The following is a 15,777-nucleotide window of genomic DNA, read 5'->3' as shown; positions in this document are numbered from 1 at the left end:
CAAGCTAACTGTATAACTCCTGATGAAACAATAGTGCTATCATTTCAAGCTTCTAGGCTTTGTTACAACAACTGTTCTTCCATAACAATACTGGAAGAACATAACAATACTGTACCAGTAGTAATTGCGTCATATCGAAAGTTGTCGCGGGCCGCAAAAGAATCGTCTGCGGGCCGCATGCGGCCCGCGGGCCGCGGGTTGAGAACCCCTGGTATACATTAATATACGCTATCACTTCATTGAAAGATAGGGTTGGGATTAGCAATATGACGTCACGTGACGTCATGAGGTTCACGTTCGTGTTCACACAGAACCTTTCAAAAAGGTTCGCGTTCACACGAACCTGAACCTTTCAGAGGCTCACACCATCCCTACTTCTCACTACAGTGGTAAGCTTTTCGTTTACTATTCTATAATTTTGTTATCAGTGTAGAAATGGTACATTGAACCATATGTCTCGATGCTATTTTCAATCACCATATACTCATAATTCATCAACACAGGGACTCTGTTTATTTTCATCCCATATAGTATCGAACAAACACATCTGCACACGTTTCATCGAAGTATCTTCTAAATTTCAAACTGCGCCAGGTGGATCATATTTTCCTCATCTCTTTACTCCGTTGCTGAAAGAAAAGTGGCAGAATTTCACACATAGTTGTGAATGCCCAGACGCTACAAGGATTACAGAACTGTTCAGAATGTTCACTACCGAGAGGATGCTGAGTGCTGACTGCTTTGTCGTACGGGATAGGATTAGAGATTGGATATCGTTTCTGGTAGCGGTACTTGAATATGACACTAACCATTCATTTTATGAATTGACATCTCCTTTGTTTACTTTGAAAGAACTGACCAAACTTTGGATGACGGCTATCTTGTACGATCTATTATGTCTCACATAGTTTGTTTGAAAGTAACATTTATTCTGGTACGTTGAGGTTATGGGGCTCGATTTGACACTCGCATGTTGCCTCACACGGTCTCATATATTGTCAAAAACGGCGTAACGGAAAAATATGGATAACTTTTCGTCATCAACATGCCAGAGTGGTTCTTTGTGTTGTCATAATCCCGATGTCTGGATCCATACTTTTCAACCGATCATTTCAGAATTACGATAGCATTGTTTTGAATATTCCACCTGGCTCGACGTTAATATTGAAGCGAAAGTTAGTCCTACTTTAATTGATTCCATACCTGATTTATCCGTGATTTGTGCCATTTCATCAATAGCCCTGTCCTAAATAAAAAGAAAGAATCAATAATCCCCGAAAAGCTGTAAAAAGATATATCATGCCTACCATGTCACCATAAATGAATCCGGTAATCGTGACTTTGTTGGACAGAAAGTAGGTTCTTAATATCAAGACACGGTCGATTTAGCTACAGTTATACATACTAACCAACTACTTACTCACTTCAAGCGATTGTAGTTTGAGATGACTTTGTTGGCATTTGACTCGATGGAGGCGGAAAGTTTTAAGATCTTGTTCAAATGTCCAAGTAGTTTCTTCTTTAGCGCAGCAGAATTCTTTTGGCCCCCAAATTGGTACGTACCATGGCAGTCCTCGATCACGAGGCAAGCTATCAGAAGCACTACAGCCACAGCTTTGAAATTCATGATCCCTCCTGTAATATCACACGGTCAAGCGTGTTATTTATTGCTGCATTAGGACCAAATAGGTCTATCGGTTCAAGCAACTGTGGTCAAATATATTTGAAAGGAGATGCGCTACTAGCATGATGCCCAACACAGTAAATATGGACTTTTTCTCGGACCGTCGCTGGATACGCTGCCCAACGCACAACAAATCAAACGGAGACACCATTGTTTCCCCTTTCGTTGCTAGTACAGTATAACGGTAGACTCGAATATTGTGTTATGCAGATGTCGTAGCGTACTGTAGAATTTCTCAAAGCCGCAAAGTTATTATAGTTTCTGACGGTAAACAAGATCTTACGTCGTCTTAAGTCATGCTAATGATTTGAGAATCAAGACTCAATGCCCAACACGAACTTATACAACCGAATAAAACGAGGAAAGTTCCACCGAACACGATATGCTACAACGGCCCGTATGCTCAATCACATCAACCCACACTGTTCCAAGACAAAGTTTAACAGCAACGGCAAATCTCACCTCCGTGTTGCAGATCTCTGATCAAATGACTCACAAGCCAGCTATACCAGCACGCAGGACCGATTAGCTTTCTGCTAAAGAATCGATAAGTACATCGTTATCCTGTTTACATTATACTGATGGGAGATCGTCGGAAGTAGACACCATAGCACCCATTCCATACGAACTCAATGTAAACAGCGGGCTATTCAGTTGGTACACATAATAATTGGTAGGAAGACTAGTATTGTCGGTCCCGTAACTCAACCCAAAATCGATAATATCAAGAACTAGTTGAACATATCGATTTGCAAGTAAGTTTCGGGCACACTCTGTCCTTGTATTTTGGTGTACTCGCATATCGTGACGCGAAAACTATGGTAGGCAATCGAGTAAAACCGCGCAAATGTGGCGTTCGCTCATTTTGGAAAGTAATGTCGCATTTTTGAAATTGGTAAGAAATCACGTGCGTGTCAAAGCGTTTGGGATGCCGTGAAAAGTGATCTCGTGTATCAGGATTCAGGAGTTGCCGGCCCGTGCTATACTCTCTCTCGAGTTTAATTATTTGCTCAAACTCGTGGGCACAACATTCGACAGTGTGAATATTAGCATGGTGGGACCAAGAAAGTTGGACGCAAACAGTTATAGCGCATCAAGGAGAATATAACTATACATGTATTACGACAAATGTTGTCGAAGAAAATACGCCAAATGTGGTGAGAGATGTGGGTCTCTTATGTGTTGGTTTTCAAGCAATTGGATCATACAATAACTCGGCTGCTTAATGTGCATTGTTCATGCAAATGTCACCCAATCCACAATGCCTTTATGGACAGAAAAATTACGTCGGTTATCACAAATACTCTATTTCTCACACACTTATTTGACATCGTAAATATTAGTGTATCGTAGGTCCATCGTTCACAAAGCATAGCGTATCAATACCCGAACAGTCAGTTTGTTGTTGGCCAGCAGGCCACAAATTCGAATTGTTGTGGGAAATCCGACGCAACAAGGGAGAACTAACATATATTATTTACTAATTAATATATTTGAGATAATCTTCACTTTATTGATTGAAAACCGAATATTTGTGCTCTTGTCATAAAGCCAAGTCTACCTCAACAAACAGCTGGAATTTCATTTATTAGATACTCATAAACAAAAACACGTTTTCTCGGCCACCATCGGAAATGAGGAGGCCATATCCTAAACGAGAATGCCATAGGATCCGCCAATTCAATCGATATCACTTCGAATCAACCTGTTCAAAATCAGTCAGACGGTCCGTGATAGAATAACATAAATTCATATGAGTCACTTGTGCACGAAAATTGACGGGATATGTGTCTTGGTATGTAGATTTCAACACTGAATAAAGCCGACTCCCAAGCTTTGATGAGGCACTCTGGAAGTATACAAACGAATACTCAATTCATACTGAAAGCTTGGTCCGGTTCGCAAAAGCTAACTTGGACACTGTCTTATAAAAAAATTTAAACCCCTTTCTCTACTGTACCGTTAGTTTCTCCTTATTAGATATTTTTGTAATTCCGTAACGTCTGGACAGCGAAAACTGGTGAACAATATCTTATAGGTCTTCCGTTAGAAACGGAATAACGAGATGAAGCATGATAAATGCAGAAGTGGACAAAGCAGTCAGCTTTGCTACCCAAGTATAGAAGTAGAAGTCACCCCGTTAATTTCTACTCTATTAGAAGAAGTAACAATTTTCAAGATATGCCAGAACTACATGGAATAAAGTAAGTAGGCTATTTCAACAAGTAGATTTGGTCGAGGGATTACATACGTTTAACAATTAATCGGCAGCGGCTACCTTCGATATTACTATAGATGTATATTCGCGACTAACACAAAATGAGCAATGTCCCTACATAGTGATGTAAACATGTCCTCACACTACTTTCTACTTTTCAAAATCCACAGTTCAAAAATTAAGTGGTTGTGCTTAAATAACTGTTCAAGTAGAAGTGATAGTAGTCTAAAATCGCAGGGGTTAGTAGTTCAAGTAAGCTAAACTTACTTGAGTAGTACAAAAAGTAGAACCACTTTGTTACTGATAGCGTCTAAGTATATGGTCCTCCCGTCGTGAATAATACATGACAGACACTTCGACAAAAATGTGCAGATGCATTTGTTCAATACCGTGAGGGGGATGAAATCAATGTCGCTATACTGATGATGATGACAGCGACGAAGACGACGAAATATAGCATAATAGATATAGCACAACATATCATTTCAACCATAATGTAATCTAGTAAGACGAGAGCAAAACAGTACAAAAATAGAAACACAAACGGGCTGCCGCGGTGAATAAGCCAAATCTAAAAGAATACTGGAATGTCCAGTGTCCACGTTTACAGCTGTCAGACTGTTTTTATGGAGTCATATCATAATTTGGCTACTCATGAAAATACCGTCATTCGCAAGACGCTTTTTTGCTAACGAAGCAATTGGTGGGGCTGGGCAGAATCTAGTATATGTTTGGTTCGATTCGAAGTCGATTATTCGAGTACTATATCTATTATAATGTAATAACAGTAAAAAAAAACTTAAAAAGTTAAAATATGTTTATTCGTAAGGCCACGAGTAAAATTATTATCCCAGTCCCACGTCATGCTAGATCAGTTGTTCTTAAACAGGGGTCGACGGACCCCTTGGGGTACAAAGTACCCAGCTAGGAGAATGAGATGCAGTGTGCAATTTTACGCTATTTAATTACTTGTATTATTTTGCAAATCAGCTTAAGGGGGAATATTATTGGCCGGATTTCTTATAATAAAATATACAACATAAGTCACAGAGATGAGTCTAAACTTTTTCGCGAATATGAGGGAATGCTGCCTTATGATGGCTATATTTCTTTAGTCCACGGGTGTCAGAACTGCTGGGGATGGACTGTCACACTACGACATGTCGGCGCTGGCCGTAACTTCCACCCCGGAACACGCCAAGACCAGTGGCATTTCGCTGCACCGCCGGCGGCGATCAACATCGGGACCCTAAAATCACAACACATCGGCTAAACCTTCGACATTAATATCTTCAGTAGCTGAAATGTCTCCTGTCCAGGAAATCAACAAAAGATGTGTTGAAACATTATGAGGACCCGATATCAGCATTTAGAGTGGCTTGACAAAGTGCTGTAACGATCGTGGATAGGGGACACGAGAAAGATTTCATGACAGCTCAAGGGGCACGAGCCCTACAAAGTTTATGAAACACTGTGCTAGATGATTGTTTTCGGAACATGACTATTTCGAGGTCTGAACACTGCCAGCCTTCTGTAAGATGTTTGTCAATGCTGAGATACGGCTATGACTGGGGTTTCGAGCAGAGTTGGATCAATTGTAATTTGTAATTGAGCGGAATGTAATTAATTACATTTTTTCATGTAATTGTAATTATAATTGTAATTGAAGCATTTCTATTTTGTGTAATTGTAATTGTAATTGTAATGTGATAAAAATTTTGCTCAAATACAATTTCAATTAGTTTTTGTGGAAACCTGACAATCACAACATAAAATAATCAATCAATCAACCATTTATTCGTCACACCAGTGAAAATCCGGTACGGACCAGGATGACGACGAGGGGCCGCAAGGCCTTAAGGACTTAGTACACAGCAGTCACCACCTGAAATAATTAGCCTATTTACATCGGTATTCTATGCGTGCCGCGTTATAGCAAGATAATTCGCTAAACTGTTTCCCATACTTCAGTAGCAACAGAAAACTTTGTGAATTACAATATAGTCCAAACCAGTGGTTCTCAAACTGGGGGGCGTGCCCCCCTTGGGCGGCGTGAAAACATCTGAAGGGGAGCGCGAAGCTCCGGTAAACTGAAATATTTTCCGCGCTTGGCGCGTATAGTCTGCGTATAGTCCGAATTTCATATTGGATAAATCTCTCAGCAACAGTCATAACCTTCCATACCATCAAACTATCTGCAAGGATTGCTAACATTCTGAAACCTGTACTGAACCATTTCCTACACCACAGTCATAGTTTTATTTTTAAATCTCTGACCAGTACCGAGGCTTGCTGCAACAATTGCAAAAATAAATTCAAGTTTCCAATAAAGGCTTCATCAAACTTGATCACGCATTTGTTGAGATGTTATCCCAATCTTGCCTCCACTCTTGGCCAAATTTACTGGGGCCAGAAATGTTGGCACCCTAATGTTCATCAAATGCAATTTAACAGTTTCCGAGCAAGTGAAAATGTAAATGCGAACCAAAATGCTGTAATTCGTAGTTATCAGGAGGTTCTTTCCTTATGCATTTATTTTAATTTTACACATCTTATCGGTATCATCCTTATCGCTGACTCCTCACCAATTACATTTCATTATCCTCCCTCAGCTCGGAGTAGCCAAATCGTTTGATTACATTTCAGTGACTGTCCTGTAGCCTATTCGCTGTTAGTCGCTCAAACTTTTGGTTGTTAACAGTCGCTTGAAACATTTTTCTGTGTTTGTAGTTTTCAGTACTCATGATTAGGAGGAATAGCTCGAATACGTTCGAGTTTTCTTTTAATTAAGGAATATTCTACTTATCATGAATGAAAACTGAATAGCTTGAGATTGTTGCTAATTACGTCGCTACGGTCGTCAAAGAACACCTCTCTACTGAATCAATTACATGTTTAACAGTAATTGTAATTGCAATTGTAATTGTGATTGTAGTTGATTACATGTTTAACAGTAATTGTAATTCGATATTTTCAGCATTAAGAAATTGTAATTGTAATGTAATTGAAACATGCAAGGGAGTAATTGTAATTGTAATTGTAATTGAACTGAACTATGGTAATTGATCCAACTCTGGTTTCGAGGCTCCAACGGTATTCAAACACAGTATTCAAACTATATTTCTTTAAAATATTACTCTCGACGCGAAGGCGTAAATTTTCGATACTCTAAAAAGCAACTCTTACTACTCGACTGGAATCATTACAATTGATACTCGACTATAGGATTCACTATAGGATTGCACTCAGCTCTTGTAGTAATTGCCGAAGACGCGCTGTGAGTACGAGTTGAATGTATAGCACAACGCAGCAATACATTTACATTGCAAGTTAGTGTGACCAATTCATTAGCAGTATAAAGAAATATATATATATGTATAATAGGGCTGCATGAATTCAGATAATGGTATGAAACACAACGCACTGGATTATTACACCAAATACTCAGATGTCATTTTGAGTATTTCGATCGACAGCCGGATTTTCACTGTATCGGTAAGCATAAACAAACGAGCGTCATCACTCCCGTCCTCGGAAATGAGGAGGCCACATCCTGATATAGAATGGCACGAGATCAGGAAATTCAATTAATTATCCTTGCGCATCCGCCAGGCGAAATTCAGTCGTGCGACCCGCGATGGAGTAATTTCCATTTTGGTCTGAGTCACTTGTGGACGAAAATCGACGGGGTAAGTGTCTTGCAATAACTGAGTTGCTCAAGTCATAGATTCGCAGCTTGTTGCCGGCTTTTTAGGGCTTTCGGGACTGCTTTGAGATGTAAGTGGCAGGAAGATTCTTTTATATCATGACAAAGTAATTGCCGTGTAAATCATCCGTAGAAAAGCGATCATTTAATAGATATAATGAATGAAGACGGTACGAAGCTCTATTCCTCTATATCGGCTTACAGTATAGGCCTACTACATACTACGAAATGACAATGTAATATTCTTTTTATGTGTGACCGAAGCCAACGATGTTGTCGAAAAAAGTAGTAGCGTTTTTACTGGCCACTCTGTTGGTGTGTGAGTGTGTCGAAGGAGCAGCGAAACGCACCACCCAGCAACAGGTACTAGCCCTCCTCAATCCCATTGGCGCCTCCGCTAATAAAATGATGAGTGCCGCCAATAACATCATCCGGGAATACTACAAATACAAGTAACAGTTCATAATTTGATGGCGACACATAGTCACAATATATTTATAGGAATGATCTTTTATTTGCAGTGGAATTCTTGTTGGACACTCAATAAGTGCTACGGGATACTACGGGGATATGGTAAGTGGAATTGATTTCATCTTATTGTCAACTTGGTGTCAGTTGTTTGAGTTTTTGGAATTGTCACGAGTATTGGCTGCTGATGTGATAATATTTTGGCATTCCTCTAGAATTCTAAACGGAATATCGAAGTTCTTTCAGCGAATATACTGCTCTTCGCCTATTCAGGCGAAAACCCATAAATATGGCAAAATTACATAACATAATGTTAATGATAATTGCTAATATCATCATTATTATCATCACGGTAGTGGTGTTTTTATACCTAAAGATCATGCTCTTCACGGCATTCATTTTATTAAGTGCAAACACTTAATAGAGCTCGCTATATCGGGGGGGGACGCCTTTTCTTGCTCTCTCTCCTTACCCCTATGTTATTCCTCCACATCTGAACGCCGTTGTCTTTTTATTGCTAATTTTCACCTTGAGCCAGTGGGTGATTTTGAAGACACTGCAGTTACAGTGCAGACAGTGACAAGGAGTCCAGATAAACATCTAACTTATAGCATATCGTCATAGCCAGGGGTCGAACCTGATCCCACGCAGTGTTGGGGCAGTTGGAGCTCGAGTCACGTGTTTGGACGACTTGACTTGATCAAAGTCACTACCCTAAGATGACTTGACTTGACTTGACTCGAACTCGACACATGACAAATGTGAAATGATCCGTAAGTTGGCATCAACGTTTACGAGATAGGGCACCAAACGCACACATACATTTATCATTCAGTTGAACTGTATAATGATGCTTACTAACCGCAAAATTGAGACTGTTCTGGTCCATTTCAGTGAAATTTGGTTAGGGCCTCTTTACAGCGTTTTGGTAATCGTCGCTGGAATTGTACTCTCGTGATACACCCTGCGAGCGACGAAATGAGTTACTATTCTACATAACCTGCGACTCATATAGTCTTAGTAGATCTAAAATGACATGTCTAAAAAAGTTCAACACATTGACGCGGTATTGCATTCGCACGTGAACTCAAGCGAGTCAAAGGGAATATTTAATGACTTGAAATTGACTCGGGATTCCCGAGATGACTTAATTCAACCCGAGTCACTTTTAAAACTGGCCTGATGTGACTTAGAAAAATTAGGCTTCACATCAATGAAGTTTTTATTGACTCGATTTGCGACTCAAAGTTAAAGGGGCACTACATTCTAAAAATGATGTGGTCTCAAATTGCAGGGCAAAACGAAAAATATTTGGCAGCAGCCGTTTTCTTCAGAACGCCACCGTAATGGAGCTGCAATTTATTGAAATTTCCACAAGAACTTCACGCTCCAGCAGTCACGCAGAGTTTGAACTTTATATAGTTGTCAGCCGATGTTACGAAGGATATATGTCGTAGGCTACACGCCAAGGTGGTTTAGATACCGCGTTCAACGGAAGATGTTCAGTCAGGATATTTATGTCAAAATCGGGCCTAGTGTATTCAATTTCTGTTGTGTACGACACTACGACATACTTCCTACATAACATTGGATGACAACATTGACAACTATATAAAGTTCGAACTCTGCGTGATTGCTGACGCGCGATGTTCTTGTTGAAATTTCAATAAATTGCAGCTCCATTACGATGGTGTTCTGAATAAAACGGCTGCTGCCAATTTTTTTTCGTTTTGCCCTTTAATTTGAGACCACATGATTTTTAGAGGGCAATGCCCCTTTAATTACTTGATCCCAACACTGCTTCCATAATGGCGTGGTATTCAATTAGAGTTTTAGGACACTGTGCCAGTCTCTTCCCCAAGTGCACAGAATGGAACGACTGATCGAATAGTGCACTAGATACTACTTTTAAACTATACCACACGAAGCCTGTCGTCCTTAAACATATCTTATAAATCATTCAGGGTGATGCGGTAGGTGCCCTTGAATCTGACATTGCCGAGCTGCAAGAAGGTGAGTAGCATATACATAACACATAGTAGTCTTTTCGCTGGGACTTGGGATAGTACCGAAATATAATATAGCTTATAGGCTCCCATTAACTCGCATAGGAACTGCGAAGTAACTGAATGTATACTTATTCTATACGATATCTGTAGTAACCGGTGTCCGTATTAGAGAATCGTATGGCATTCATGACCGAGGAATTGATACGGCGTGAAACTAAGCATCAGTGGATTGCCTTAAGTCCCGCCTGTCTGCCGGCCGTTTCGACCCAGGTAGGCTCTTAAGCTGACCACTTGCCGAATGCAACATGACTTTATTTAAACTTGCGGGTGGCAATCATATATCTAAAGATCGCCTAGCATTGTCCTAGTCGAAAAATTGGATATAGAAAATATAAAAGAGTATTGTGATGACTGGCCCATGCGTTCGCCGTCGGGTTGGGAGGTCAGGATTTGATACGTAGACTGGCCAAATCGACCACTTTACCAATAATTACCATTATCGGCGTGGAAGAATTACATACGATATCTACTAAATATTCAAAAAAGAATATCTATCAGGTGTATAGTTCGAAAAGGAATCACAATATAAACCCTCCCGCCTATTTTTTCTACAATGTCGCAACGCAACCGTCACGGAGTCTTGTTTTTTTCCTAGAACTGGAAGGGATCGCTGAATAGGTGTTCGGCAGATACACGGCGCAACTTGGAAGCTGTACCAGCTTGACCTCCACATATGTTGATGTGTTAACAATCGAACGTTTATAGAGAAGAATATATACGGAGTCCTGTGTTATAAATACTTTTATTATATTCTATCTTTCAAAATAAGACCCGACTCGCGTAAAGCCGGCTTGAAACACGCCAGTGAGTGTTTAGTGTCTACGCGTAGTACAGGGACGTGTGGAGAGGTTCGTGATTGGTGAGGCACCGACACCTTTGGAGTCAGATTATACAAATAGATAAACCCTAGAGCAGGGCTCACCAACACGCGGCGATTTGAGATTTCAGGAGTACGCGTTTTCAAACGATGAAATGGATTGCAGTTTCAAATATTGGTTGTTATTGTTTAGAAACAAGCTATTCTCCGGGGCCCAACATCACTATTACTCGCTAGCTGAACCGGTTTCGGTGATGGTAGCAGCTTTCCATCGAGGGAGAAGCAGCTGATGTGAATGGGCAATGGGCATATTACCTTAACGTGCAATGGCCCAGATGCTTCGAAAACGGCCTAGGCCATCCCCATGAGATCACGCTTTACTAGGAGATATCATATAGCAAGGGTGGGCATTCTGGGCAACCTGCTTCATGCGCGAGCCGCATATTAAAAATCTTGGCTTAAGAGTCACAACACAAAAATATGGAGGTATGGCGTCACAATAAAATGTAGGCTGTCGAACGAAGTTTATTTATGTGTGGTGATACGGTTCATCTCCACCTGATCCGAAAGGTGTTTGAAATCAGGCTGAAATGACGTCTATGCAGTGCGGAGCAGTTTCTTCAAGTGCTGATGAGAATTTATGGCAGAGCGGTATTCACCATTGCTAGCCGGAAATGACGGTGACCTGCGCTAGCGTAATAAATTATCAAGTTGTTGATTGAACTATTGATAACTAACCTACCGTATAGGTTAGTTATCTATAGTTGAACACAATGATTTATCATTGATTGATGACCAGGCATCCATTGTTGCGGGTGAACCGTTTATGTGAACTCGATTCGAGAGTTCAATTGCAAATTTCTAATCCTGTTGTGCCACATTTCCCTAAAGTCTTGCATAAACCATAAGAAAAGAAACAACAAGAAAAAATACGCATATCGGTAATACAATGCATAAATTTATAATCAGGTTAAACCTCTTTAGCAAAATGGCGAAACGCGTGCGCAATCATTAAAGAGCCGCAGTCAAGGGCCGAAAGAGCCGCATGCGGCTCACGAGCCGCAGTTTGCCCACCCATATAATTTCTAGCTAGGCACAGTATCGATTCCTTAGTCGCTGAAAAGCGTTGTCAGGTATCGCGCGCAGCTCATAGTTCAAAATAAAATGAAAGTAATCATATTTATATTTGTTGTCGTATTTCTATTTGTTATTTAAAAGAACACTTCTTCTGTGGAAACTATGATTGTCGCCCATGTTAGAGAGCGCAGTGCTGTACTGAGGCAACGTTTCAAAACGTTGTTGCTAGACTGTTTGGTCTATTTTGTCTCGATATTGTCTTCTTGCGGCTCGCGGCCTTACGAATTTCGAAAAGTGGCCCGCGATCTGTTTAGATTTAAGCTTATTTAAGTGGCTACTTGTTGTTTCTTATCTTATCAGCGTTATTCCCACACAGGCTTCTTACCAAGGTACTACATATCCACAATTGAAATTAGGTATGGAAAATACGTAACAGCTACGTCATTAAGGGGATGTATTTCCTCTGCACTACATGTGGGCCATTGCAGGTTCACGATTCACCTGCGCGATAGTCGGACTGTTAGGCGAACAATCGGTGCAGCAGATTGACCCGGGCCTTGCCTCATATTATTTCACGCCGTTGTTATTGTTCATAACACAGCATAATTTTATATTTCTTGGCGATTTTGAGGGGTTCTGGTGCCCCGACATTTTGAATTAGATTTTCGGTATCACTGCGACAATAGCACTCGATCAACACCAGCTATTATGAATTCTGATCTGTTTATAACAGGGGCGGGCAACTTCTCCAGTCGGCGGGCCGGATATAGTAAAATCAAGTACTTGGCGGGCCGGATTGCTGAATCGATACATTATTCGCCCATTTATACACATATACAAGGAATAAATCGTATTTAACGATAGTATTTTAACGACAGCAATGTCCCTTCAAAGCCATTTCTCGCCAATAACGACGAGGATATAATGTGGATTTGGGAACTGCATTGTCATACAGACGCTGCCATGTATGCTTCTCTTTGATCATAGTGTCCTATATGGTGTGAACACAATCAAATCTGACGGCTCAGTGAAATTGGTCTACGTCACACTTTCCATTTGGTCAAAGGCAATTTGCCGGTAGTTTTTGACCGACTTGCCGAGCATTAAATTTGATAAAACGGGTATCGATCGAAAGCTACCGCGGCGTTGGCTGCCAAAAAATATAAATTCTATTCTGCTCGAGGTTCTGGACCCCCCCCCCAAAAAAATCAGCCTGCAATGTTGCATTGTAACGGCATTTTGGTATTGTGACGCAGCCATGTCATCTAAGCAGCTCAGGAGCAAGCGCACACGAGAGTAACAATGTGAATGCTCAATCGGTTGCGCAACAATGGCCAATACGCTTGCGGTTTACTCTGCCCCTCACCTGTTCCCAGACGGCATGGTTGCGTCACAATACCAAACTCCGTTACAATGCAAGATTCTAAGCTGATTTTGGGGGTTCCATGACCACGAGCAGAATACAATTTATATTTTCGCAATCAGTACCGCGGTAGCTTTCGATTGATACCAGTTTTATCAATTTTAATGCTTGGCAAGCCGGTCAAAAATGACCGTCAAATTGCCTTTGACCAAAGGGACAGTGTGACGTAGACCAATTTCACTGAGCCGTGAGATTTGCTTGTGTACACACCATATAGGACACTATGCTGTGATCAATCAACTTACGGTGCAATCTCTAATTAATATTTCAAGGCGTTCGATAAGGCCGGCACCCCAAATTTACCAAGATATCAATTCATTAGGGCTGAGCAGGTGATGAGATAGCGTCATTGTTTATCTGTGTGGCCTTATTTATCTCGATATTAAATTCATGCGGACCGCGGCATCTACGAAATTTGAAAAGTGACCCGCGACCCGTTTTGAGTTGGCGACCCCTGGCATAAGCGTTGTATTACAAAAGCCTACAAGTTGGCGGTTACGGAATCAAAAATTAGAAATATCGGTCTGGTGTAAATGACCTTTGTAGTCTACAAACACCATGATTACCACAAACGATATTAGGGTTGAGTACATCGTAAATGCCGATAATGCAAGTCTTCTCGCTTCGACGAACTTACGCGCAAGCTCCACTCGCACGCTGCAAATAGCATATATTCACTAAAATCTTACGTAGTAAGCAAGTAGCGGGGTATTTCGGCAGGCTGTAGCCGCGGGCCACATTATCATATAAAACGGAAAACTGTCTGCGGGCCGGACAAAATCCCTTCGCGGGCCGGATCCGGCCCGCGGGCCGTATGTTGTCCACCACTAGTTTATAACGAATTACACTATTACATGCAAATGAGGCTTGGCACCTCCTTACCTCACCTCTCCTTTCGTCTAATATTTTTGAACAGTAAAAATGCAGATTGCGTAATTTTGTGTGTGAAAAGGTTCAAGATAATTCATCCACGAACATCAGCGGAAAGTAACTAATCATCAATGTTTTCACAATGTTATTTAGTTAGGCCTACTATATTTTCAGAACTCCTAAAGAGGACATTTTTGTCGCCAAGTAACACGTAAGGTTTGATGAAGTTTTTGATATTTCTTTCGAAGTTGCTGGCAAAAAGTTACAATAACAGACAAAACAACAGTAACTTCAAACTTATTTTTAAACCGATCTTTCGGATCTGGCAGACACGCGGGATAGTTGGCCGTTTGTAGTCAACACAACGTAAAAAGGCCGGGACACCCCGGTATCAACGAATAGACTGTGCGGGGTTCACCTTTTCCCAGTCATCGCTGACTAATATGTCTGTCTAGCCTAGAAGTCAATTTCACGTCATTTTTTCAGCCTGTCGCCGGCTCAAACAGGCTGATACACTGTACACTACATCCGCTTTCGAACCAGACTTTTTATAATAATTATAGTGCGCAAATATTAATTCGGTTTCCAACCTTTTTCGACTAATCGCCGCCTTATCAACCTCGTTACAAATTGTCGCCCCCATATTTACGGATCCAAAAAATTACATATATTCTGGAAATTTATTTAAGTCTGATCACTGGTGAATTTACTGAAAAACGGTAATTTTTCCGAGTTGGTAGTTCCTCGGAAGACCGGTTTCCGCGTCTACTTTTCATTGAATTTACCATTTTTTTTATTCATATGCAGAATACGCCGCCTTTACGCGCATTTTGGCCGTGCTAATTAATACATTTCACTGGGCATTCTATCATTTTCACCACCCTTGCCTCCTATCGCCCCTTTGGTATTTTCGCCCCCTTATTTCTCAAAATCTCCCACGTTGGGAACCACTGTGCTAGACAAAAGTATTGTAAAAGTCACGATCAGTGTTGCGTCGTAAGTGAAACAAGGTTTTTCAATTGAATTGCAGCGAAAAAAGTTGTGGAAAACTCTTAGACTAAAGCAGTGGTTCCCAACGTGGGCGATATCGCCCCCCAGGGGGCGATTTGTCGGTCCAGGGGGCGAAAATAGCCAAGGGGGCGATAGGGGGGCGAAAACGGACCAAGGGGGCGATAGGGGGCGATGGCGCGTTGAAATTGCTATATTTGCGTCCATGACCGTAACTGCCACACCCAAACCCCAAATTGGGATGGGGGCTCGAGCTCGAAAGGGAACCACAACTTTTTCGTGAATTAACATTAATTATAGATTATTATTTTGGAAATTTAGGCAACTTTTTCGAAAAATTTTCGCGCTGCGCGCCATTTCGTAGTCACGTATTTCTTGCTTATTGGATACCCTTCCTCCAAGAAATAATACGCATGCGTTATAGAAATGGGCATCTC

At 41.0% G+C, this 15,777-nt stretch overlaps 2 protein-coding genes across 2 annotated transcripts; one reads left to right on the top strand and one right to left on the bottom strand.

Moving 5' to 3' along the window:
- Positions 1-490: 490 nt before the first annotated feature.
- On the bottom strand, positions 491-2,266 carry LOC145433886 (uncharacterized). The gene is made up of 5 exons (XM_080311139.1): positions 2,147-2,266; positions 1,425-1,635; positions 1,308-1,362; positions 1,204-1,246; positions 491-629 (listed from the first exon to the last, which is right to left on the bottom strand). Exons 2-5 carry the CDS (start codon positions 1,625-1,627, stop codon positions 619-621), a joined length of 312 nt encoding a protein of 103 aa, XP_080167265.1. The 5' UTR covers positions 1,628-1,635; positions 2,147-2,266; the 3' UTR covers positions 491-618.
- A 5,184-nt stretch (positions 2,267-7,450) lies between these two features.
- LOC145433909 (uncharacterized) lies at positions 7,451-10,882 on the top strand. The gene is made up of 5 exons (XM_080311162.1): positions 7,451-7,591; positions 7,873-8,060; positions 8,130-8,181; positions 10,041-10,089; positions 10,741-10,882. The coding sequence occupies exons 1-5, from the start codon at positions 7,466-7,468 to the stop codon at positions 10,761-10,763; spliced, it is 438 nt and encodes a 145-aa protein (XP_080167288.1). The 5' UTR covers positions 7,451-7,465; the 3' UTR covers positions 10,764-10,882.
- The last annotated feature ends 4,895 nt before the right edge of the window (positions 10,883-15,777 follow it).

The sequence above is a fragment of the Botryllus schlosseri genome, chromosome 2 (genome assembly GCF_051294905.1).
Source record: "Botryllus schlosseri isolate E-star chromosome 2, Bs_hap1, whole genome shotgun sequence".
NCBI classification, from domain to species: Eukaryota; Metazoa; Chordata; class Ascidiacea; order Stolidobranchia; family Styelidae; genus Botryllus; species Botryllus schlosseri.
Note: the sequence above shows the minus strand (reverse complement) of the source record. Positions and strands in the feature narration are given on the sequence as shown.